Genomic DNA, 26,710 nt, shown 5'->3' with positions numbered 1-26,710 from the left:
TCAAAAATTTGATGCATTTGAAGTATTTGAGCAACAGTACTGTGTAATACAAGTACCCAGACCTGAACCAGTACTACAGAACTGAACCTCAGTTAGCTTGTTTATTCTCACCTGTATAAATGTAGATTGATTCTCTTTCTTCATCTGCGTGTTTCAGTTCATAACATGTTCACTGTGGTTTAATTAAGTATATTTAGGTCTAAGAAATGAAAAATTCAACCTCACCTGTTCTCACGAAGCCTGTGCTGCTTGTTTTGTAGAGAGTTGTGTCAGGAGTGAATGAAGTGTTTACAGTGTAAGTGTGTGTGTGTGTGTGTGTGTGTGTGTGTGTGTGTGTGTGTGTGTGTGTGTGTGTGTGTGTGAGTAAAGCTGCTCACTGTCAGTCTGAATTAGCTTTGTGCAGCATGCTGGATTGATTTAATTCACACTCTGAGCAGGACACAAGACAAGAATTCATTCTGTGAATTTGCTTCTGCTTAAACTCCGGACTTGTTGCTTAAGCACCAGATTTAGGATTTTACCAGTGCAGGTAAGAGTTAAAGAGGTAAATGTACAATGTACAATTACATTACTGTATTGTGGTAAAAATGTAACTACAGTATATTCGTTTCCAGACACAGTAGGTTTAGAAGAAGCTTTTTTACCTTTAGCATATCACTTAGAGCGTCACTCTTTTTCAGGAACAACCATGAGTTTAAAACTCAGCTCTAGATGAGCGGCAGTGAACTCTGTCTGACTAATCCTGCGGCGACCCACTTCTTAAATGGTGAATACATAACACAGAGTCATCATAACAAGGCTTTCGACAAGACTAACTGACGTGAGATGTCTGTTGATGTCTGAATCTGTATATCATGCACATATACAAAGATTTTGGGAAACGACAACTGTTTGGACTCACATTTTATTGTAGTAACATTGATAAAATTAGATTTTAGAAACACATCAATGACAAAGACAAAATAAGTCTGAATGCAATGAGATTACTGTGAATGTTTCCAACCTACAAGAGCTAAACAAACAAGAAATGATCTAATTAAAAAAAGCTCTATACAGTTAATACAGTCACACTGTTCTGCTAGTCAACGTCATATACACGCGTCAGTCCAAACATACACAAACTATGTACATGTGCTTTGATTCAACTATTTTTTTCCTCATAAAACAGACAAAAAAGATTATAAAATTGATAAATATTGTCCCAAAATGTGTTTTTCAGTGCATTGGCTCTGGTTTTAGACGTTTATTCAGATTTGGCTGATGTTGCAGCAGGAACATGGATATTGTACAGGGCTAAAGAAAGGTCAAAGGTCACACCTGCTTGTTACTCAAACTGTCAGACGTTGGTGGATGTTAGGAATACAGTAACAAAAAGAAAGAGATAGGAAGGTGTGAGGAGGAGGGTGGGAGTCTACGACAGGCCAGCTGCCCACAAATCCAACCCTGATTGGCTAAAACAGAAGAGGCCGCTCTCCTGGCCTTCTGTGTGGCTGCATCACAGGTAAACCCGCCTCAGGTCTCCAGGTGAGGTGATGGTGTTGCACTGAGGACACAACTTCTTTGCTCCCTAAAACAAATTGAATTCACATTTTTCAAACATGCTCTGGCCATTTTACTACATTTTCATGTTGACATTAGTCCAAATCAATCGGAGGCTTTACCAGCGTTCGAAGCCAACACTCCTCGCAGTGAACATGCCAACACTGGATGGAGGCGAGTGGGGTTGTGTAAGTGTCCTGCAGAGAAAAACACAAAACACAAGACGTGAGGATTTTGTTTATCTGCAGTACGGAAAGTCGCCACTAGATGTCCATGTGAAACCACAATGCCTCTCAGCAGGAGATTCGCCTTCAAATAAACTTTACTTTAAACACCTTTAAAAAAGAATATGTGTGTTTGCTCATTTATTCAGCTATTTTAATATAATAGATAATAAAATGTACAGTTTTCATCATTTTCTGTATGAGTCAGTTTAAAGTACAAAATGATTTTAATAATAGATTCATCTTTTTTCAATAATCAGTTTATTATTAGCCCTAAAAAAAAAATCTCAGAGTCCAGGGAAATAGCTTTAAATATTATTATTAACTAATAATTAACTGTTGAATCAACAGTCTAAAAGCACAATATAAAACAGTGAGAAGTAAATTCATGAATATCACACAAATGTGTGAATTAAATAATAAATTATGGTTAATTGATATTGTGGATTAATTCTGTAGGTCAGCCTTTGGATTAATTCACTAATCATCAAGACACTCCATCGATCTTGTATCATAGATAAGCTCAAGAACAACATTTATTTGGCAAATCTAATAATACAAATTTCATAATATAATAGACATTACACTTTGTTTTGTTTTTAAAAAGCAGAAACAGGACAACAAATAGATTTAGTGTAGTATTGATAAATTTATCAACACATCAAAATATAATTTTCATCATCTTTATATTCCACTGAAAAACTATAATCAATAATATTTATTTACTGATCAAAACACAGGTCCCTACATGAATATCATGAGTTTGAGCATTACTGCGCTGTTATCTCTGTTTCGTCTGCTTCGTTTGCTCTTCGTACTCACCATGCAGATGAGGCATTTAAATCTGTCTCCTTTAGACAACTGTTTTTCCAAATCGCGTATCCGAGCTTTAAGTGCATCCAGAGTTGTCAGCGTGGAGTCCTCTGAGAGCCTGCACACACACACACACACACACACACACACACAGACAATAACAGGAGGGAAGAGGGGAGGGTGCAAGAGTTAGGCAGACACTGGAGAGTCATTTATAAATCGAAGACAGATTAAATTATTCGCTGGCCAACATGGACACTGAGCATGAAATTTAGCAGCAATCACATTGCCTGCATTCGCTGTCTCATTTATCATAGGTGGAGGTGTGGCGGTGGGCGGGGGAGGGGGTAAGGCGTCGGGGTCCTCACAAAGTAGACATACACGCAGACACACATAATTACAGGATAGTATCTATGTGCAAACATACTGTACATGGAGACAAACGGGATACAATGCATTAAGTGTGATGAAATGTGTGTACATGCGTGTGTCGCCTGCTATGACCTTGATTGATGATCTCATCACATTGATACAGTTTTGTAAATCATACTGGCGGAAGCAGGGGCCGACAGCCTGAGCTGCTACAACACACAGAGACACACAACCGCCAAACTATATTGTAAAGAAAGGGATGGTTCCTCCTCCTGAAATGACTGACAACAGTTAAAGTTTCCTGCCTTCTACTTTTCTCGGGGACGACACGCTGCACCCAATATTCTCAACTCATCCCTGTGACACCGGAGCAGGAAATGGTTGAGATGAAAAGTGAAAGGACTGATTTCTATTGATTCTTTATTGATTTTAATTTTGTGTCACTGCCAAAACAGGAGCTTTTTGTGATGACAAACTAAAACAGTCACTCAACAGGCAACTGTGCCAAAAACAAACATCTGTGTGCTCAAGCAAAAAGACAAACTGCAGTGTAGACAAATTATTTATATTTATATTTGTATTAAACTCCTACACATAAATGTGGAATAGGGGTTAAGGATTTCTACATACAGTGATGTGAGTGTTACGTGACCATAAAGTTCAAACTTACGTTTCTATCTCAGTGTTTTTGCAGGTTTTGGGGAGACCAGCGATGCTGCTGTCCACTTTCTCTCCACTGCTGGTAGACGGACTCCCTGAGTGAATGAACAAACAAAACGTAATGGAAATAAATGCTCTATAGTAGCTCTAAGAAATAACATAACTCCCAGTAACATTCACTGCAAACAACAGAAAATTTGTATACAATTCCCAATCATTTGAGTTTGCTTAACTCACCATCATTTGACCATTTAGAAAAGTCCAGGTTTATCCTGGAGTCAGGCAATAAACTGCTGCTGCTGCAGCTGCTGCCATAAACAGACAAAAACAGACATTTAAACAACAAAAAATAGGTTTAGAAAAATAAAATATCTGTTATGTGTGATGAAGGATGAGGAATGTATGGTCTAATTATTTCATATCTGAAAACCATGAGGTGGGATACATACTTCACCAACGTCTCCTTGGAGCTTTCTCCTGAACAGGGGATAACATCTGTCTCTGTGTATCTAAGAACAAAGCTCAGGAAAACAAACTGGCCAAGAGCATTTTTTATCTAAGCTGTAAAATGCTGAGAAATGTTGCATGAAAAATTAAAATACATATAGCACAACTTTTGTGTGAGCTGTGGTGCTCACACTGTGATTAATAATCACTTCAGTATAAATCTAACTTCCTCCTTTCACTGTGTCCACTGTAAAAGGATACTGTGCTCTGCCGTACTCCAGAGTATCATCTCCGTCCACGTCCAGGTCAGCATCGCTGTCTCGACAGTCCCTAGAAGTTGTGCTCACCAGCATTGCACCTGGGGAGACATTTTTATATGGAAACCTTCGGTGGTTTTTTACAGCCACAGGACTTGACGAGCATTCAAACACAGAGCAGCTGTGTTCTTATTTCTAAAGTCACAATAATGCAGATTTAAGGATCAACACATGTTTATATTTTTCCTTGTTTCTGTCGGCCAGTGTGCAACAAGTTTGCAGGTCAGAGCTTTCATGTCGGGTTGAGGGAACAGTTACTGTTACGAAGCCCTTCAAGGCGTCCTGCTCTTCTGTAATCTGGACTGAAAAGTTCAGCGGTTTTTCAACTGCCACTCAGTCACATTATTAGCCCTCCACTGAACGAGATCATACACATAGACGCTTGATTTCTGCTTACCTTTAAACCCTCCGACTATGGACGTCATCTGTATCCTTCTCCTCTCATTCCACTCATCTTCCAGTGGCACCATGTCCGCTGAGCCCTCCTAGGACACACACGCAAAACATGCACATGAAGTACACAATGTCATTGTCTGGATGAGTATGTCCATATGCCGCTCACAACCTCGAGCTAGGTATCTGCTGCTATGTTTTCATAGCTGTGAACCAACGCCGGCAGCGTTTTCACATGGATACACACCGAGCTGACAGTGATCCTGATGATACATGAACAAAGACAGTCAACAGTGTCAGAGGGTTCAGACCACCGTCATTCTCTCAACCTGCCCTTTACATGTTCTGTTTTTTCATTTTGGTTCCCAGTAGAAATGTCAAGGGAATAAATATCACTGAAAGAAAAAAGCAACACATACGTGTCCGTCCTCTGGTTTCCTCCTCTTCAGTTTTCCAATCCGAACTGAGAACAGACAGAAGACAGACACTTGAATATAATATAATGATGCAAATCACAGCGACTTCACTTGTGCAGCTTACACGTGGACTAACATGTTCACATAAATCAACTACGTTCACACACAGAGGTATAATTACATCTAGAAGCTTCATAATCACCACAACAGTAGGTTAATGCAGCACCGAAGGCGAAACATTTGTCCCGTCCTGCCCTCTCTTTCTACTCTGATATAAAAGTTAACACTGCAGAACACCAACTGCACCTCCCCTCCCACTGTGACCTGACTCACTGCAGATTGCATGAGGGGACATTAAGTTTTAGGGCTCTCTAATTCTCAGTGGATGACAGTGAATCTCCCCCCCTGCCCCAATCGAGGGACACACAGAGAGCTGGTGGCCGTGACCCGAGTGCCGCCATCCCAGCAAACATAATGAGGGTTAAAGAGACGGTCATAGATGAGGACGAGCTCATCAAACAGGGAGAGAGGTTGATTAATCAACAGAGGAGCACCCCCTACACCCTCCCCCTCCGCTCTTCTTCTTCTTCTTTTTCCTCCCTGACGTGTATTTAGAAGCTCATTATGCTGTCCTGTTATAAGGCCCAATAAAGGCTAACAGACCTCGACAGCACTCGCACTTTGAAGAGTCAACTAAGAGCCGGAGAATCGCAGCGGCAGTAGTGTTACTAGTAAAGCGTGTGTAGTGTCGTCTTTACCCATGCTCTGTATTTCTATATATGTCTATCACTCTCAGTTTACTGTTGTGGTATTAGGGTTAATATAATCATTAGTGAATAAATGGCTTATTAATAATTTACTAAAGCTGTATTGATCCGTTTTGGGTTGCCAGTTAGTGAAAAATCCCATTGGTTGTCTTCTTCAAACTTTCCCCCTAAGGTCATCACTTGATAGATTGTGGTAATAGCTTTTTATCAATGAGCTACTGCATTACATCTGCACGTTTGTAAAAGCAAGCAACACAAGTATTTTTCACAACCTGGCAACGGATCTATAAAGCATCGCATTGCTTTTCAAATAAAAAACAATTCTTCACGTGTTGAATTTTAGTTAAATGTTTGAGCATGTTTTGTTTGTTTTTTTAAAGCCCATACATGAAGCTGAAAGTGACAATTTAAAAAATAATAATAAAAAAACATAGTTGCTTGATATTGTATTTTGTCTGTAACATGCCTGCATTTAAACTTTCATCTGTTTGAATTCAGGACTTAATAATTAATAATTAATAAAATAAATAAATAGTGTGGGGATGAATAAAGTGCTCCTTGGAGTGTCTTACCAGCTTGTGTGCAGTCTACGTGGGCTCCTGCACTGTGGGGGCGTGATGGGGCAGATTTGACGTAGCACCTGCACCAGCAGAGGTCATCGACTGTTAACATATCAAGAGGTCAAAGGTTTAAAGGTTAATAGCTCCTCTGCTCGTGTGGGCGCTAGGCCGGTGGAGATGGTGTGGGAAAAAGGGTGATATCTCAACCACTGGCGAGGGAGGGGGGGGGTGGGATGAAACACACAACTGGGCGCATCAGTGTGAACAAAGGAAACTAGAAGGTTTCAAGACAACGCTGCTGCTACTGCTTAGTTTTTAAATTGAAAGCCATTTAAAATGCAAACCTTGTTAATGACAAACTGAGTCAGCAGCAATGAAACACAGCAAGTCCACTCTGCATGCATCAACGTACCGTTTAGCCTCGTATGTCTGTTGGCCCGCACACGGAGAAACGTCTGCAACACACAGACGAAGGACATCAGAATCAAGTCTATTTGACTTCTGCAGCTTTAAAAGTGTAAGAGTAAGTAAATAGTTTGGACTTTATTTACAGCGGACCCCTGCTCTGTTTCAAACTTTTCCTTATCTGAATCAAGGCTGTAAGAAAATAGACTAATATAATAAGTCCTTTAAATCCAACAAGAATCTGGACTTGAACCTGTTGTTAAGTGAGGTGCTAAGTATGGAGTGCAGCTTTTTGCTGTACCTCAGGCTAATAAAACCAGTGAGTCATTGGAAATACACCAGGGAAAAACACATTTTTTATGATGTTGCTAACTACTAGTCCAGTGTTCTTATAGTGCACTAATCAAAACTTTTAAATACAAACATTTGAAGGTGATGGAACAACCTGAAAATGTTGCTCATGCACTTCCTGCAGTATGAACATGACGCATAAGATCAAATTACATATTGCTGTATAGGGTTTGTGCTGCTTTTGGCTCTTTGAGTTTAGGTACATCTTTAGAAAAAGATGTACAGAAAGGCACATTTATCAACGGACACATACTGTACTGTAACTCCAATTATATTAGCCTGTACTTTTAAACCTCACCTGGTATCGGTCAGAGTGGGTGTCCTCAGCCGGTCGAGGAGGTGAGGTGGGAGAACCTCCTTCATGCTTTATGTGCAGAGAAAGAGCGAGAGACTGGACCAAAAAAACAAACAAGAGAGAAAAGAGAGAAAAGAAGTCAGAGGAACTAAGAATTCATGTTTGTTTTCGTTGTGAAACCCATGGACACATCACAACTGTGTTTACCTTTGGGGTCCTCATGAGATGGTCATTCTGCACTGGAGTGGCACTGTAGAGAAAAGAGGCAAACCCATGTGTTAGACCGGCATGGAAACAGACAGCCACACAACAAACACACACAGACACACAAATCAACTACACCGTCTTCCTGTGCAATACACAAACACAATATTATCCTGTAAATGTCATCTCTGCTTTTATCTTGTCTGAATTTGTATCTCAGTCTGTGTATAATCTCATTTTACTTCTTCTCACTTTATGTCTATCACACAGATACTGTACATTCACACTTTCTCTCTCTCTCACACACACACACACACACACATATTCAAAATGTCCCCGTGGGCCAAGTTCAATTTGAAACCATTACTGTCCACGAAGCGGTCGTTAAGCAGATTTGGAGTGTAATGTCTTTATTGGAGGAATCATTCTTCTGGTCTAAGCAGCAGGTAATGTGTGTCTGCATGTGTTTGTGTACATGTGCACCTCTGATCCTTGTGTGTACGTTTCAGGCTGTGAGTGTGCATGTGTGTAGGTCTCAAAGCAGCCATTAGCAGGACATTATCCGCCCGCTCTATGATTTGTCGCCTCGAGGCCGGAGGCTGTAATATGAAATATGTAGGGAACTATGAGGCAGCTTGTACTGCACGCAGGTGACAGAGGAGATGGGAGATACCACTTGGGGAAAGTAAAGTGGAGCTCCCTGTAGCTACGAAATCTGTCATCATTAATTATTACAGCACGATGAACAGAATATAAAGCATGAAAATAACAAATGGATAAATGGAGGAAGTAAAACAGGAGGAAAATAATAAGGGTTGGAAAAATGAAGAAAGACGTGATACGAGGACATGTGTGAATAAAAACTTACATGGTGTGATGTAAGTTAAAGACAATGGAATAAAAAAGAAAATATTTAAGGGATTAACAGGAATGAAATCAGGTCACAAAGAGAGTGCGCTACCTGATTTGTAGATGGGCGACTTTGGCTAACTCCTGCTCCATGTGTTCCTGCAGCTCTCCGGGGCGCAGAATGGTCTGGCAGACTGGACACATGGGGGCCTGAGCATCATAAAGGCCTTTCACCTTACCTGGTTAGAAATATTAAGAGCAAAGACAATTACAATGCAGAGCAAATGGCCTCTGAACATTACATTATTGTGCAACTTTCTTTTCTTGGACTATTGATGTTGAAGCAGTGTTTCAATGTTGCTGGACAGTGTCGTTTAGAACTGTGTTAAATACATTATCTTACATCCTTGAGGGTTTAACATTTAGCAATCCAGTGTAACAGCGAAATAACAAGTATGTATTTGCCTCTGGGATAAACTGAAGTATTCAGTAGTGTGAAAATACATGAAAACTTTCCAGCACTGCTTTTATTAAACGCTGACTTTCCGTAGCGCTGTATGTGTGTGTGTGCGTGTGTGTGTGTGTGTGTGTCTGTTCTCAGTGGATTTGTCTGCATTATTGACAGACAGTGAGAGTGATAGTAAAATAAGATTACACACATACACACATTTCTATGGCCCCCTGCTGTCAGTGCGTTGACATCATGGCCTGTCAATAGGAACATTACCCAGGAGGGCCGCTCGGCCCATTGGGTCCTACTGATGGATTACTGCCATAAGCAGCCAGCTGGGAGCCTGAGGAGCTCTACTATATCAAGATTTTACCTAGTAGATGAGGTACTTTACTTCTGAAAGTCATCAATCACAGGGAGAGAGCTAGTAGGCAAGATGCACCTAATTTCCCATCACTGCACAGTCAAGTAAAAACAAATGACAGCAACGGCAATCACAATTTAACTCTTTCTAATACAGACCGTTACAAATAGCTGAGGACTTCTGAGAGTTTCTGACCCCTCGCTGTCCCGCATAGTTGACTGAACTTCCTTGAGGACCCTTTTATCCAAACACCGGAGCTCCACTAGAGATGAAGAGCAGCACGACAAGCTCGTCTGTTTGCAGGTGCCGTCCCCTGACATCAATTGAGGTATGAGCACCCATAATGAGGAACCAAATAGGACAAAATGGCCTCTAAATAAAACATGGGGTAAAAAATAGAAAGTGGAGTCAGGTGTCCTTGGGAGAGTGACAGCTCTCCCGGTTTCCACCCCCCTTCCTCTTTTGCCTTTTTTGCATCCCCTCACGGAAGCCTAAATGACTTTTCCCGACACGCATCGAGCGTTCCTGGGCTTTCTGCGCTCTGCCGCCCAGAACATGCAGGCATCAGTAAACAATGAAATCTCTGGGCTGAAATTGAATTTATAACCACATTACCTGCCCAGATAACGTCTCTGAATGGCGCCACGATAAGAGCAATGGGATTTGATTTTCAGGTGTTTTATTGGTCCACTTTTTGGATAAGCCCTCGTCCTCCTCTAACTACAGCCTCCCCACCAGCCTTCACCCACGGTCCACACAAACATCAGATTTAATGGTGCGGGATCGTGCATGTTTGGACGTATGGATTAATGTGTGTGTGTGTGCATACATGCTTTGGCAAGTCTCTCACAAGTGACAGTTGTTGGTTCATGACCACCTTTTTACATGTCTCCATCCCCCCCGCTACCCTCCACCCCCCATCCACATAAACCCTGTCAGTATCAGTTAGCCTCAGACCCTCTTCAGCCTGGGGGGTCTCAGACAAACAACAGGGGGCTGTAAACCTGCCTGTGGGGCTTGTTAACTGTTCCCTCACTACGGCAACTGGCTCAGATGGATTGGCTTTCCCTCACCAGGCTGTGCTGAGTTTGTCCAATCTCCTAATGGTTCACCGTCTCTCCATCTCTGATCGTTCCCTTTTTCTGTTGTTCTTTTTCAGGACCCCCTAACTGTCTATCCTTTGTCTGACACTTTGAATGTTGGATCTCTTCCTACTTGAGAGGATGCTCATTCGAATAGACTATAAGTCTAATTCCAGTGGAAAAAAGTGACCACAATGGCACACTTTCATTTTTATCTTTTAAGCTGACAAAACTTTTTTCATTATCCGTTCCCAGTGATGATTTTATGATCATGCACAACTGGGAAGCCTTTGCATTTAGACTAACATGGGACATCATAACATCACATGAAATCAATATTGTTTTGCACAGCAGATGAAAGGAAAGAATCAGAAAGAGGAGCACACACAGACATCTCTGTCTTATCTCAACATGGATTAAAAGAGAACACACCCTTGGGCCACAGTAACCAATATGTCTGTTCCCCATTATCAGGAGATAGTGAAAGAGATATGAGAATGAGATCTTACCATAGCAAAGTTCATCTTTTGAAACAAAAGATGATTGATGGTCACATCCAGTTTCTGTTGTTCTGCATCAAGATGTGGCCTGTAAGTGTCCTGGGTTCAGTACTCGCCACTGAAACACAGAGATCAGCATCCTGCTGACAAATCCTTAAAGCATCAAGTCCCCCTGAGGGCCTGGGTAATGGTCGATGCCAGCACCCATATGACGGCTGCCAGTTCTGCTGATGTAGACGGAGCAGAGATGCCTAACGTGACCTTTAGTGAATGCCACATCACATCAGGCCTGGATGTCACCCGTTGACATTATGCTGGGGCATGAAAAGGCTGTTCTGCAGGGGAGACATGGTGACGAATGTCCCCCTGGTGACAAACCTCTGGACGTGGTATAATTCTGATTGACATGAAGAGGGCTAGATGGCTTTGAATGGCAGGGGACATGCAAGCAGGCATCCAGGGGAGCTTGTTTTGCGTCAGCTGGATCTGGTTTTTCTGTGTTCATTGGCGATAAAGTGCTGAGACAACTCACTCCAACTGGCATCATTATCCCAATCATCAAACAATTCTCTAAGCACATCAGAAATCCCTCTATAAAGCCATAACAAGCACAGACTCTATATAACCAGTAGGCATGTAGAGATTGGCTGGGGGAGTAAAGTTAACGCTTGGCGGCTAACACTGCAGTAGTGGGTTGTGTAGGCAGGTCCTTGGCACACTTTCAGAGGAGATGGAGGGCTATAAAAGCCATTGGCTCCTGCCACACCTGTACCCCACCCTATCACGCGGCCTGCTTCCTATTTAAAAGCATCATATGCAGGATATTAGTCAGGGGTTTTTGCCGTCTGTGAGGTAGAGCTAACCTCTGAAGCAGAGGGGGGAGAGGGGAAAGTATGCAGGCCGCCGTTTGTTTTTTTATTGGGGAAATAATGGCCTATTGAGAGGTTGGGTATTTAATGAGCAACATAATAGGCCCTGTAGTAACACATCTGCTATGAGCAGAGTCATTTCCTTAGCTTTCAAAGGCTGCTGCTCCAGTCTTTGAAACAACAAGTCCACTTGCCTTTGACTTAGTACCTCTAGATACCTGTTTTTTATTAATTGCAGAATTGCTACACAAGTAATACATGAAAAACAAATGTGCTTCTGGGCTCCATGTTCAATCCTAACCACACAGAACGGCCAACGAAGGCACACTTCCTCTCCTGGCTTGACCTTAAATCACACACTGTCCAATGTAATTCCAGCATCCTTAAAAAATATCTCTCCCACTATCCAATCAATTGTGTTTAATGTATTAAAGACACTCACCAAAACCACCGCAACCTTTGGCCCTTTCACAAATCAATGCCTCGTTAGACCACTAATGATCATTCATTGACTAATAAGATCTGTATCAACCTCTTGTAGAACATTGATTGGCCTTTGGCCTCTGTAGTGCTCTGTGCATTAGATGGACAACAGCAGACAGCAGCTGTAAGTCCTGAGGAGTTGGATGATGAAAAAGCTCCTGGTGGGAATGGACAGGAATCCTAAACCCCAAATAGACTCATTCTGAAGCACCTCAGGCCAAAGCCCTTTTCTTCTGCCCTACAGATCAATGGACATAACCTCTCTGACCACAGGTCAATCAGAGCACAAACCCCTAATTTCTCTCCTTCTCCGTCTTGCTCTTTCTCTCGCTCATCTTCTCCATTATTCACTGCAATTGTTCCATCAGGTGCGGGCGTGGCTCAGCATGTAAGTGTCCAATCATCTCGTTGATGGAGAGCAGACTGGGTAGCTGTGCGACTGTGTCTCTGCCACCATATTTCCCTTCTCAGAACCTGAGGGCAATGATCGAACTCTGCCGCCGCTCCACTCTCACCAATCAATCTGGCCCTCATTGAGATGCATGGCTCAATGATCTTTGATAGTGAGTTACAGATTGCAGAGGGAGTGGGAGTCAGGGGGAAAGTTACGACTGCCCTTGGGTATTTGTGATCATATGAGGCTACTTACAGAAAATATCTGCAAATCTGTTTTGTCCTGGCATGTAAAATATTATGCCTATCTTAGTGGAGGCAAAACTTAAAATTTAAATTGAGCTCTTAGATTTTTTCTGACTATAAGTACGAATATAGGTCTTCACAGATCTACTAGGTTTTATCATTGAGGGTCATCCAAGCTGGGATTTAAAGGGATCTGTACTGTAAAGTGCTTTAATAAGTACTTCAGTTAATATGACATGGTGTGACATGAAAATCACAGGTAAAAATAAATGTTGAGCAAACAGCGAAGACATGTTATATGCCGATGACGGGTTTCAGGAAAATAGGCTTAGAAGAAATACTTTTAAGATAAGCAATAGACCCTAGTATTTAGGATTCTTGGTACAAAATTTGAAATGTAATCGAGCTCACATTATGGGGCATCAAAATGTCAAACACAGGCTCTGACATTCGTTTGCTGACTGCTGTCTGTCACAGTCAGAGCAGTCATGTTGGATCAAGAAGCCGCTGACAGCAGACAGAGATACGGCTGTTCACCGGTGGCCTGTCACTCATTCTGATGCCATCAACTAGACCGAACTATACAGAGATCCAACATTGTCCCATTGTCAGAACTCGGACCTGTCTCAACACACTTGAGGCAATCAGATGCCATATATAGCTTAACATCAAGAAGGTTACGAAGAATGTGAGAAGTTTGTATACATTTTTATTTCATTTAGGCATTATAAAGTTTTGTTTGGATATAGTTAGCCATCAGATGCTTCTCTCTACAAGTAAGGAACTCAAGATAACATGTGAATCTGCTGTGAGGAATTTATATTTCATATACCAGTGAGATATCGTGCTACATGTTTTATCTTGTTTGGGTGTGTATGTGTGTTCAAATCCAAAAAATTTTAATCAAAATTAATTTGTCATGGTCATCTCAACTGCAGAGAGTATCGGCATTTGTGTGTATCTGTGTTTGTGTGCATGTATAAATACGAGACAGAAAGTCAAGAAGCTAACAGACAGATCACAAGCCCTCATTAGGGTGTAATTAGACTGGTTCCAAAAATACAGATCACTATTACTGGGGCCACTGATTATTACACATTAATGCTCTGTCTCTCTGTGTCTCTCTCTGCCTCACTCTCTCTCTTATTATTTCATTGTGTCCTCATCACTTCTCCCTCAATTTATTTTTTCCTCTCTCACTCTTTCTTTCAATTAGTGTTTAATGAGAAAACGAGAGGATCGCTCTGTTGCTTACATGAAATGCAAGACTTTTCTGAGCAGTCCTGGACAGAAACTGTGTCATTGTTTGTAAAATATCCTGAAGAGTTTAATTAAACCATGCTTCAACAGTTGTACTGAAACAACAATAGTACCGTCTGTAAGTCTCCTGTCAACACGGAAAAACCCTAACCTGCCTGGGAGATTAAAAAAAACGAACAGCTGAACTTAAAGGAACGAATAATTCATGGCTGTGCCAACTCTGACACCTTCAGCACTTTAGACACACTCACCATAGCCCCGTATCTTGCTTCTAAAAACACATTACACCACAGTTAAGGTACATTTAAAATAGCACGACTCAATAAAAGCAAAATGAGCGGATACATTCATGAGCAGATAATGTTCAGCTAGCAAAGATTGAGTATTTATTATGTTCTTATTACTGCTGTCAGGTGCAATGGCACATTTAGAAGAGGTTGCCAGAATGTGGTGAAGGGTTTAAGGTAAAAAAAGAGAACAGTTAAAGTTTTTTAACACGTGCCCTGTCACAGTGAATCTGGGGAACTCTGGAAAATCTTCACTATACAGTATATGTTCTTATGGGTTTGGCTTGCAGTATGAAACAGAGCTTTAATACATCAAATACATGGGACACAAACGCCTGCACCCAGTCCTGCACTAGTGAATTACAGATACCCAGCTGTTTTCCCTTTTCACACCTGTCCCACATACTTTGTGCAGCGCAGGTGAGCAGTGGAGACCTTAGTCACACTCCATATGAAGACTGAGAGCTGGCAATGCGCTTGTGCACTTCAAACAGTGTATTTTCTCTCAGCTAATAAAACATGTTTGTGACCAGAAAAGACCCATATTGAATTGTGATCTCAGTGCATGTCAGCAGGACTTGACAAGTCAAAACTTGTTGAAATCTTCTTACACCGCCCCGCAGCGTACCTCCTTTCAGCCTCACCTATGGGCATCATTAAAGATAAGCAATCTCTCCTTCCCACTTCTCCTTCAGATAACATCTGATACTGTCAGAAATACTGTGTTGAGTGCTGCTGATACAAGAGGACCACAAGCACCTGGTGCTGTGTGATACACCTGTGTTTGGGTTAGTCACACTTCCTAAAGGATGTTATTGTGTCTGCCTGGATGAGCAGACAATTACAGCAAATGATGATGGTTTTATCGCCAAATGGTGGAATGATACAGATGATTGAGCAACTTATCTTCAGTAACTTACACACAAAGGGCAACAGGATTACTTAATTCCTTGTATATAGGATATTGGAAAGGGAAGAAATCTTAGAGGAATGTTTTTTTTAACAACGAGAAGCTATAATACAAATATTGATTGTTTTTAGCTGATCTTTGTTCATTTTAGAATAATAAAAAAGACATTTTAGATCACTAAAAGTGATCCAGAGTGTGATCATCCCAAAGAGATGACAGCTAAATATAATTTGGAAATATACTGGTGCAATTCAATCTCAAATCCTTCAAGAATATCACACTTCACACATTAGAACTACTAACGACATTCTTCAACAAAAACTTCATTGGTTGTTTGTGTCACCTCCACTTGCTAAACTGCTCTTAGTATAATACTGTAATTAAATGTCTGATTTGTAAGTGTGATGTATAATTGCTGAATTACTGTGGTTTAAGCATTAAACTGTAAAGGTGAGTAGTAAATAATGCTTTTGTAGCTGTTGTTGTTTTCTTTTGAGACTAAAGGCCAGAGCATCCCTGTGTGCTGTCTCTGGTATCCCAGCACCTCCCAGTGACGCGACACTCCTAAACATAAAGTCTTAAAAAAGGAGTTTCATCGTTTATATGTGTGTATATAAATGGACTCTAGAGTGTGTGTATGTGCTGACATATATCATTTACACACACCACTGTGTAGTCCTGGTGAGTGCAGCGCAGTGTGAGACACCATCGATACGCCCCTCCGATCCCCCCTGTCAGCAAACACAGGAGAACAAAGAGGCCTGTGGCAGCGCCAGCGGGTATAGATCTTCAGCCCTGTGTTCTCGCTCAGTGGGGTCACACAGGAACTGCTCACGGTTCAATCTGCTCTACTTGACTGATCAGGAGCTTTTAGCCACTGCTAATGAGACTGGACCATCTCCAGTCTGCAGGACACTGAAACAGCCCACCCAGCGCAAAGGAGTCCAGGAGTCTACTTACATATCTTCAGTTATTTCAAACTGCTATTAGAATAAAAAATGAATTAGAAGTTAAAAACTGTAACACACGTTATAGCAAGTTTCCTCTAAAACCCACATTATGATTGAATCTAAATAATAAATGGACATAACATATTTATAAATGTGCATAGAAGTGTTAGAATCAGCAATACAATTTTATTTATATCAAAAGTGATATCATTTTAGTCAAAAGCAGAGCACTGACAGGATTATTTAATATTTTGAAGAAGTAGTACAGCGTATAGGTCTCACGTTTACTTTTGAATGTAATAGAAACACTTGTGTCATTCATTTGACTAAACAAATAAAATAAAAATTTTGTTAACGCAAGCAAATGACATATTAAGTTATTTTTGTTTCCAGCTAAAAACTGACATATTTTACAGCCGTTTCAGTGGAAAGTTAGGAAAGATTTTTTCTCAAAAAAGGCAAAAACCGTGGTAGAAACAAGTTCAAAATGTTCAACTTGGATTATTACATTCTACATTTTTATATGAGGTGAAGCAGCTTTATGACTTTTGTTGTGAAGCACAGCTACAGCACAGCCACTTGATGTACTATAATGGTGTCATTTGCATCGAAACAATCCACAGCATGTATCCCATGATCATTCAGTGATTGATTTGTAATTGCACTAATAGGGTCACGGCCGAGACAATAGGATGTGTAAAGCAGAGTCCCTGCTCTTACTCAGCCTCACAGCGGGCCTGCCGAGCACTGCCTGTGTGGTCTATGGGGACAATTAGCACAATCTCCATACTAATAGCAGCCTGTAATGGACACTGCTGAGCCTGCCAGCCACTCTGTGTGTGTGTGTGTGTGTGTGTGTGTGTGTGTGTGTGTGTGTGTTTGCCCGTGTGACTGCATATGCATGTCTGTGTTGGAATCTTTGCATACGCGCATATTCTTCAGTGCGAGACTCTTCCTGTGTGTAGTTGAGCATCTGCCTGCCCTCTAGTGTGTGTGTGTCTGTGGTAAGCACACATTGAGTTCTTGTGTTTATGTATTTATGTGTGTATGTCTGCCCTACTGATGTGTGTGTGTGTGTGTGTGTGTGTGTGTGTAAGGAGCCAGTATCCCATATTTTACTGAGGTGAACCCCCCTTCCACCCTCTTTGCTCTAACCCTGATCCACGGCCACTCATTAGCACCATAATAAAGAGTTGAGACGACACATAAAAGGTTATATACTACTGGACTGCTGTTTTCCTACCAATTATCAGGCCTGTGATTTATGGCCCCAACTCTACGCTATTCTCTGAGGAGAAGTGGGGGAGTGTTTACACCCCTACACAGCAGGGTGAGGGGTCAGTCCTGGCAAACTTTGACCTTTCTGGCTGCGTGCACTGGAACCAGTGGGAGTTTGGCAAATGGCTAGGCAGCACTGAAAGTGACTAAATCAATCAGAGAGTCTTTAGGGTGCATGTATAAGTAATTTGTACTTTGCCTTAATATGTTTAAACTGTCACGTGCACATGTTAATATAGCATGGTTAGGCTGTATTCAAAATCACATCCTGTCTTCTCCACATACAGCGTGGGATGATGGTTCCTACTTACTGACACTAAAAATACCCTTTAACATCACTAATTGACACACTGGATGTGTCCCTTCTTGTTGCCATGGGAGTGATGTAGGACCTCTCGTCATGACAAAAATCAAAATGATGAGTTACAGGTGAAAACGTTGTGGTTTGATTGACTTTATGCACCCTGAGTTAGGGTTAGGCACAAAAAAACAGGGTCAGGTTAAGTTAAAATATAACCTTAACACAGGACCTTCTCTTCTTGTTATAGCACACAGTCAATTAACAGACCTGTGCATCTTATACCAATGCTAAGGGGACTGGATCAGTATCTAATGTCCTTAGAGTGGGGTCTTTTTTCCTACAATACACTGTATTTAGTATCTGTTGTGTTGACTGTTTCATTCTGTGCAATGAACTAAATGACCAACTGAACTAAAGCTAAATGCAATGCACTGATTTTAAGAGATTTTACTCTTCTACACAGGTCAGTGATAATGCACAATTATTCATAAATGGCCTCAGATCTTTATATATTATCTAGAATCAGTATCTATGCAAGTCACTCTTGAAAATGTTCTTTCTTCTAATCATATAATAGTTATCTGTTATATATTATAATAGTTTTTATTAGTTTTTATCTCTCTTTCTATACATTCATATGTATATATACAGTATATATTTATTTATTTTTATTTGCAGATGTGATCCACAGTGGCTGAAAATCCTGCTTATAAAGTCACTGACTGATGGCGGGCATGTGGGAGGTAAAGCTATCATGCTTGGCGTGTCTTTAACGTATCGGCTTTTGTCAAGCTCCTGCACAGCTGGGAGACTTGCAACAAGCATAAGTGACATGCTGTAATGAGGTCTGTGTGTGACACTAGACAGGCACACATACACTAAATACACACACACACACACACACACACACACACGCTGTGTATTATATATTGTATGTGTGTGAGTTCCCCGCTGCCATTGACGCATGCAAGATTGGTGTGGTCTAGCTGTCTCTCCTCGATGCTCTGCTCCTCAGCAGCATGTGTTTAACCCCTGCATTTGGCCTTCTTGCCCTCTCTATCTGCCTGACTGATTTGTTAGGCTCCGGGGACAAGACAGAGGATGTGAGTTTGTGTGTGTGTGTGTGTGTGTGTGTGTGTGTGTGTGTGTGTGTGTGTGTGTGTGTGTATGTGTGTGTGTGTGTGTCACATGCCAATTCCTACGAACATGCAAGTACTAAGCTTTTTCCAGACACACACACAGAGACTGGGTCTTTGATGTGAGATCAGAGGCAGCCATGATGCAGGTCGATCAGGTGCGCAGAGAGAGAAGAAGAAAGAGAGAAAAATGAGGAGAGGGGAAAAAGGAAAGATGGCCTCTGTTAAAACAAGACTGTTGTTTTAACAACCCCTGGGCCGTGCACTCATTATGACCTTCTCTCTTTCTTGCTCTGTCTTTCTTTCCTTGTGTGTTTCTGTCTACCCGAGCCTCGCTATCTTCACAGAAGCAACACAGTTTGTGTGGGCCAGTCATAGCAGGAGATGGAGGCCGATGCAGCAAGTACAAGAAGTGACTCATGACTCATGTTTCTGCAGAACAGTCTGTTGACTGTCTAACAGGTGCTGATGGTCACCACAAAAAGACCCCCACGCACAAGCACACACACACACAGATTTCCCCCTGCTACTGTAAAAGCCTACTGCCAGACATATAGAGATCCTGTCTGTCTCCAACAAGCCGTGTGGTCCACTGCCTGACACTCTGAAACCTCTACAGATGCCTACATGGAAGTTGTAACACGTACACACGTACACACGTACTGCACTCCTGATGCATTCACGAATGCATAAATTCATGTAAGAACACAAAGACAAAATCTAAGTACATGGGAAAAACCCTTTTTTCCTTTTTTTCCAGTGCTTATAAATGAAGGGAGGAGATAAAAAGCCAAGAAGAGTTTCCCCTCCTGCCAGGATGAAAGCCCCTTTTACTTGGGAGAACATTAGGAGAACAAACTACCATCACAACAGGAGGGGAAACAGTCAACCGCGGCATGCTCTCACATCAAACACAACCACCATTAATATTGTAATGCGTCTTCCCTGAAATCAAGAACAAGACCAGCAGAGAGCTGGTTGCAGATATCACTCCATTTGGGACGATGCAGATTTAAAAACAGATTAAACACTATGGCTGCAGTGAGTGTTTGCAGAGTTGTATACGCCGATCGTCACTTCACTATTTTTTAGTACTTCACATCAGGTGTGGGAGAAATTTAGGAATTGTTTGGTGCTTGTTTGCCTTAAAGATAAATAAATCCAATATTAGCCACTCAACTGAACTGGTGTAATATATGTAGTGTTTTAAGTGTGTCATGAAAAAGTTTCTCTGTATGCAGTTTCAAAACATATTTACTTCAGATTTTTTATTTTTATTTCTTTTTTTACTACTACCTGACAACATTTCCCTGTAGTGCTGCTCATTTTCTACCTCTTTATTGCTACATTACTGTAGTTCATCCTGAGGTTTGATTGTTACAGACCACAAAAGCACTAAATCAAAAATAAGAAACATTAAAAAAAAACGTAGACAAAACCATATGTTAAGTGTGACTGTTGATCCATAGACTACACATGCAAGTCTACCTGATAAGCTGTATACTCCCTGGGAATAATAGCGAGCAGCAGATACTATATGTGTATGCATGAGCATCGAGTGGATGCTATTGATCTCCTGTGGTCTGCCAGGAGGTTGTAAACACTGTCTTTCAACAGGAAGCTTCAGTCAATACAAGCAACCCTCAACAACTGCTACACAGAAAACACCCTCCCTGTTATCAAATCACACACAGCTACGTATATGGCCTTGTGTGTGTGTGTGTGTGTGTGTGTGTGTGTGTGTGTGTGTGTGTGTGTGTGTGAGAGAGAGAGAGAGAGGCAGAATTGTCATTTATTCCATACAAAGTAGTGTTTCCAAAATGCACACACACATTTATTACTAGTGGCTGTGTAACCTTAATGACTGAGTTTGCCTGACAGCAGTAATAATAAATCTAAGTCACGTCCATCTAAACATGTAGATGCAGGGATACAACCACTAACATACACAAACTGTGTATAAACTGTGTGTGGATCAAATCCATCAAACTTCACCACAGACACAATCCATGTCAAATCTTAGGTGGGTCTTTGTAATACTGATTCTGTTCGGGCGCCGAACCAGTCTGCCAACAGCCCACGAATAACCAACCATAGAGGACACTTACACACTGAGCGCATCTGGTGGAGAATGCTCAGAGTGTGTTACGCTCAAATGTTTCCCCTATACTGACTTCCTGTAGGATTTTTTTTTTTTTTTTCGATTTTGATTTGGTGAACCGCTCGGAGGTTACTCATCGCAGAAAGAGAAGAGTTGGACAGATTTTGTTGCAAAAAAGTTTTGTCCCTGTTAAATACCTGTAGTCAGTCTGTTTAAGTTTTCATGTTTCACGTCACCACATAGGCCAGATGAATGTTGATGTTCAGTACAGGACTCTTAAAGGTCTTGACACACCAAGTTGTGACAAAGGCAGGGAGACTAGTATGTGCGAGGTTTCCAAACTGAAAATCTGGCCGACATGAGATCATTTCCTTTACAGTAAATTTTTGGCGTGTCTCACTAATCAGTTTTTGCCATTTCCAGAAGTTCAAAGTATAGTAAGTGTGACAGCGTTAAACATCTGGCTCCTGTTATCACAGCTCTCACTCGGTTTTGCCACCGCAGTAAGATGCAGACACACACGTTCAAACACCACTCAGTCAGACACCGTCAGTGTCTCCTCAGGTTTCCCAACTCATGCTTCTGGTAAGAGGCCATTTTAATTCCAGCTCAGGCCTGTGGCGGAAAGCATCTCCTTGAGGAAAATAAGCATGACTCGCTCCAGTGAAGACATCTGCCCTTTGAAAGCAAGCGTGGCTGTTTGAACAGCTGTCAGAGCACACCGTGCATCTCAGAGCTTCCCTGATAAAACAGGGACATGTATGGGAAGAAAAACCAACAGAAGAGAGACAAGACGGACAGGAGACGTCACTGGCAACGATACCACAGGCATCATAGGAAGAGGTGGAATATCTGCTTGTTCTGACTGACAAGATGCTGTGAGAGAAACCACTTGGTCACCTGCACTGAGAAATGCACAATCCTTATGTTGGGCAATCTCAGACAATAATACACTCTATGACAGTGTGTATTGTAGGTAAGCTTAAATTCCTACACACCAAGTTCTGAGGCTAATGTCTTGCTTAAGGGCAATATCAAAAAATAATAATATCATACATGTCCTGGATGAGGACAGCAAGTCCCTCACACTAACACGGAATGACAGAAATCAGAAAATTGCTAAATGAACACACACGGTCAAGTAAGTAATAAGAAAACTTTAGAAAAGTATTAAGAAAGATTGGATGGTCCAGTTTGTAGTTCAGTAAGAATCTGCATTGCCGTTGCAGCTGTAATACGTGAGCAGTAGACACTCTCATACCGCAAGAAGATTTCAGCTTAACACTTAAGACTTTAGGTCCTGAAGTGACTGTCTGTTGCCCAGTCAAGAGGAACAAGTGTATGTCAGACTTAGAAAACTGCTGGGCGCTCAATTGCATTAAAGCTCTTAGTTCGCCTGAGCTCCAATCTAATTGGATAAAGCTGGAAAAGCAGCTTCCAATGTGCATGAATCCATTTTTTTTTTTTCCCAAAATGTATTTCGGAGGCGAGATGCACCCCATGTTCTGTTCCACCCCATCTTTTGTCCTTGTCAACATTCCCCAAATGAGATTCCCAAAATCAGGAGGTGAGGGGAGAACGCATGCACGATTGCACAGAGCAAACATTGTCAGACAGACACACCTCTCACACCAGCGTGCTGGCTGGCATCTCTTCTTTTCCCATCGTTATTAAAATTCCATATTGAGATTCCTTCCTGCCACTCCGCCTCCCTGGTCCTGTCACTCAGCCACCAACCAGCGACAAAATCAGCAAGTTTCAACAAAGACACACACATATGCATAGAGAGGCACACACGGCACACAATCCAAACTTTTCTTAAGACAACTCAGCCCTGCTCCCGCCCTTTATGTGTGGGATGAAAGTTTCCTTTAGGTGATATGTATGAGAGCGTGTATCGGCGTCTCCCCCTCCTGCCTTCGCCCCTCTCCATCTCTGCCCCCCCCTTCTCATTGTCATTATTTTCGATGGTGTCCCCCTCTGATCTGTCGAGCCTTTGGGTGCTCTCTCTCCTCTTTCTCTGTCTTTCTCTGGTCCCTTTCATCTGTCAGGCGCTCCCCTTGGCGACCGCCACTGAGGAGGTTTGATTTCCCATCATGCCTAGCATAGCCTCCCTGACTCCGGCTCCCTCTCTCCCACCCTCTCTCCCTCTGAGGCGAGTGTTGTACCCCCGCGTTGTTGGGCAATTATCCCCAGGAGTAATGAGGAGCGTCTCTCCCTCCGTGGTGCTCTGACTGACACCTCTCCCACTCATTTGTCAACAAATCAGACGGCTGGTGTGGGCGGCCATATTGAGCTGAGGGTTGTCGTTGGGAAGCACAGGCTGAGGCGCATCGCCGCATCTCTCTCCCTCTCTCTTTTTCTCTATCCTCCTCCATCCTTTCCTCTCTATCTCTGCCACCTCGTTATCTCTGACAGGGTGTCATTCGTTCCAACTCTCACTTCTCCTATGTCAACCCTCCATACGCACCCATGTATTTGTGTTCCTCAGCCGCCAAGAAAAGTCTGACTTCCATAGGCCTAATGGTCAAATGTGGCTAATGATCACTAAGCTGAATAAGTGACACTAGTCAATTTATTTGTGTCAAAGTCAGTCACAGCCAGTCGCTGTAAACACTTTGCCCAACCAGAAGATAAAGACGAGAGAGCAAAAGGGAAAATATTTTCAGATGCGTTTTTGCTCACAAAGGCTCCTTTCAATTTGTCATGTTTAGTGGAAGCTGCTGTAGAGGATATGTAAATCTCATCTGCCGTGTCATGTCAGTGGGAATAAGGTCTTTGATGTGCCAATTAAACTCGCGCATATTTCACTGCATGTTTTAAAGATATGGGAAGAGTCACTCCATGTAAGATTCAGATGTGAGTGGGGAAACCCGTGCATGTTTCAGTACCAAAACCTGCGTCAGTTCTTTGTTTCTGTGAGTTGAGTGAGTACTCACTGTGATCTTTGCGCTCCTCTGGGCTCGATGAAGCTTCTCCATCAGACAGCAAACCAGACATGGAGAACAGCTTCCTCCCTGAGTCGTCCCCAGCTTTGCGGGCGCCTCCCAGGGAGCTAAAGTCGTACTCCTTCCCCTCCACCTCCGGGAAGCAGCTTTTCAGCCTCTTGGCAGGGGTGAACGCTGACTGGTAACCCCCTGACTCCCTCTCCTCTTGTGGGGAGGAAAAAGGCCGAAAGGCACCCACCCCGCTGTGGTTGAGCATGCCCAAGGTGGAGCAGTCCAGGTTTGGTGGGTTGAACTGAGGGTGCAGGTGGAGCAGGGAAGCTGGGAAGTCACGGGAGGGAAAGGTGCCTGACATGGGACCCTGACGCTGATACATGGAGGCGAAGGTGTAGGAGGCAGAGGGGAAGGGGAGATGGAGGTCCTTCTCCACAGAGGCAGGAACACCAAAGGGCCTGGGTGCCTGGCAGGGCACAGAAGCATCTCGGCCAGCCTCAGCGGTGGAGGCAAGGACCATCAGGGCGGGAGAGGCCAGTGGAGCTGGCAGATAGGAGGGGCTGTCCATCTTGAAGGGGCGGTGGAGGTCCATTCACCTCCCTGGTAATGGTCCTGAGGAGAGGGAGAGGACACACAGAGTAAAAGGAGAGAGTTGAGGAGGAGCTACAACTGGACAGAAAAAGAAAGTGGTTTGAGAAGGAGTTTTATTTTAAATGACAAACAAAAAGTAACTACTACATTTTACTTATACCATTAGTGAATTATAATAATTAATTTAAGCTGTCTTATAAAGGAATAAATATACATATATGTTGTTATGTCACATAAAAATGATCTTGAAGCCACATTCTGTATCTCTCCATTTTTGAAACACACCCAGTTTCACCTCAAGGCGTTTTTACAATTACAGCTTTGGTGTAATTGTAGTTAGGGCTGGAAGAGGCCTTCTGTGCCTGTAAATAATTATGATGGAATAAATCGCTCATAAAACAACCTGCAAAAGGACGTTTAATGGTGAGGTATAAGTGATTAGATTTGGGAAAAATCTTCCAAATGCACTCGGGAAAATGTTTCTTTTTTTTTCCTATGTAAAGAATGAATTCTCTGACTCAGTCGATCAAGTGTAAACCATGCATATAAAATATCTTTAAGTATAAACATGTGCGTCTGGGCTAAAGGTTTTTAACATCTCTCTTCTTTTTTGTTTGCAAAATAGACAAAATAATTAACTACATTTAATAAGTTATGTGTGTGATTTTTTATTTTTCCTTTAAAATAATCAGCTAAAAACTTGCAATCTTGTGTTTCAGTCGAGAAAAACGGCTTCATGATTTTATTTTTCTAAAGTGAAAATGAAGAAACTAAAGTAAAACTTTACCATTAATCGTGCAAATAAAACCTTGAAATTTGAAATGCCACTGATTTAACTCTCTAAACTTACATCAGCGATTTTGGTTTTTGCTTTTTTTTTCTATTTAAGGAACTGAAACATCTGTTCTTGAGATAATCCGATGAAAATAATGAAAGTTTAGCGCAACAGCAACAGATTCACTTTAACTTAAAAACTAATTATTATTGGTCAAAGTGAAACAGAAACGTTTTTTTTTTTTTTTAAATGAAACGTCAAAACAACGACGACATTTAAAAGTCTCCAAAACACAATTGTATTTATTTTGCATGCGTTTTCATTTGTCTCCGTGTTTTCCAGCAGATGCGTAAAAGTTCCTCCACTTCAGAAAAGAAAAATAAATAATAAAGTGCCACAAAGCCTCACACCCGACAGAACACATGGCAATCAAACAACCAATTAAGCCAATTAAAACCAATGAAGCTGTAATCACGCAGCGTCGGTCGGTACTTACCGTGATGAAGTAGTCAAAGCAGGATTTATTTCGCCGTCAACCAGCTCTCTCACTCTCACTCTCTTTCAACTTCTAATTTCAAGGACGCGGCACTTTCTCCTGGTGGCGCAGGAGAGGAGAAAAAAGAAGGGGGGAGAAACAATGTGCAGCTGAGCGCAGGTTCGCCTTTTTTTTTTTTTTTCCCCAGTCCTCCTCCAGATGTTGCGACTGTTTAAGAGTTGAGTTTAAAAACTGAGACGAGCCTGGTTCAGAGAGACGCAGTCTGCTGCGTTTCTGGGCAGGATCAGGGGCATCAGTGAGTGGACTGGCTGCGGGTCGATCTGCCTCTGTTGGTCTCTCCTTCATGCGCTCCGTGTGACAATTCCCCCCTCTCTCCCTGTTTCCCTGCCCTCTTTCTCTGTAGCCTCTTCCCCCCTCTCCCCCCTTGCACACCCTCCTCCTACTGCCGGCGATGGACACATTGAGTTTCTTGCCCTGTTTAAAGATGTGTTGCAGTGAAATTCGGTCGAAAGGAAAAAGGAAAACAGAAAAGTTTGTGGTGTGTAGGTGCTGGTTCATGTAAGTGGAAAAACAGAATCAAACATCTGTTTGTTTGTGTTTTGTCGTTTACAGAACTCCTGTTTCATTACAACCGTGATCTTATATTGGTCCACAATGCCAAAAACCCCTTTACAAGAATTAAGTAG

The 26,710-nt window shown here is 42.0% G+C and overlaps 1 protein-coding gene across 1 annotated transcript; it reads right to left on the bottom strand.

Moving 5' to 3' along the window:
* Nucleotides 1-1,450: 1,450 nt before the first annotated feature.
* Nucleotides 1,451-26,123, bottom strand: rnf220b (ring finger protein 220b). Its single transcript, XM_026345276.1, has 16 exons — nt 26,025-26,123; nt 24,163-24,774; nt 8,725-8,851; nt 7,767-7,809; nt 7,563-7,655; nt 6,921-6,963; nt 6,521-6,610; nt 5,185-5,228; nt 4,770-4,857; nt 4,317-4,413; nt 4,058-4,117; nt 3,846-3,913; nt 3,619-3,703; nt 2,586-2,694; nt 1,662-1,736; nt 1,451-1,567 (listed from the first exon to the last, which is right to left on the bottom strand). Exons 2-16 carry the CDS (start codon nt 24,752-24,754, stop codon nt 1,496-1,498), a joined length of 1,686 nt encoding a protein of 561 aa, XP_026201061.1. The 5' UTR covers nt 24,755-24,774; nt 26,025-26,123; the 3' UTR covers nt 1,451-1,495.
* Nucleotides 26,124-26,710: the final 587 nt, after the last annotated feature.

The sequence above is a fragment of the Anabas testudineus genome, chromosome 4, assembly GCF_900324465.2.
Source record: "Anabas testudineus chromosome 4, fAnaTes1.2, whole genome shotgun sequence".
NCBI classification, from domain to species: Eukaryota; Metazoa; Chordata; class Actinopteri; order Anabantiformes; family Anabantidae; genus Anabas; species Anabas testudineus.
The sequence above is the reverse complement of the archived record's forward strand: the minus strand, read 5'-3'. Positions and strand labels throughout refer to the sequence as shown.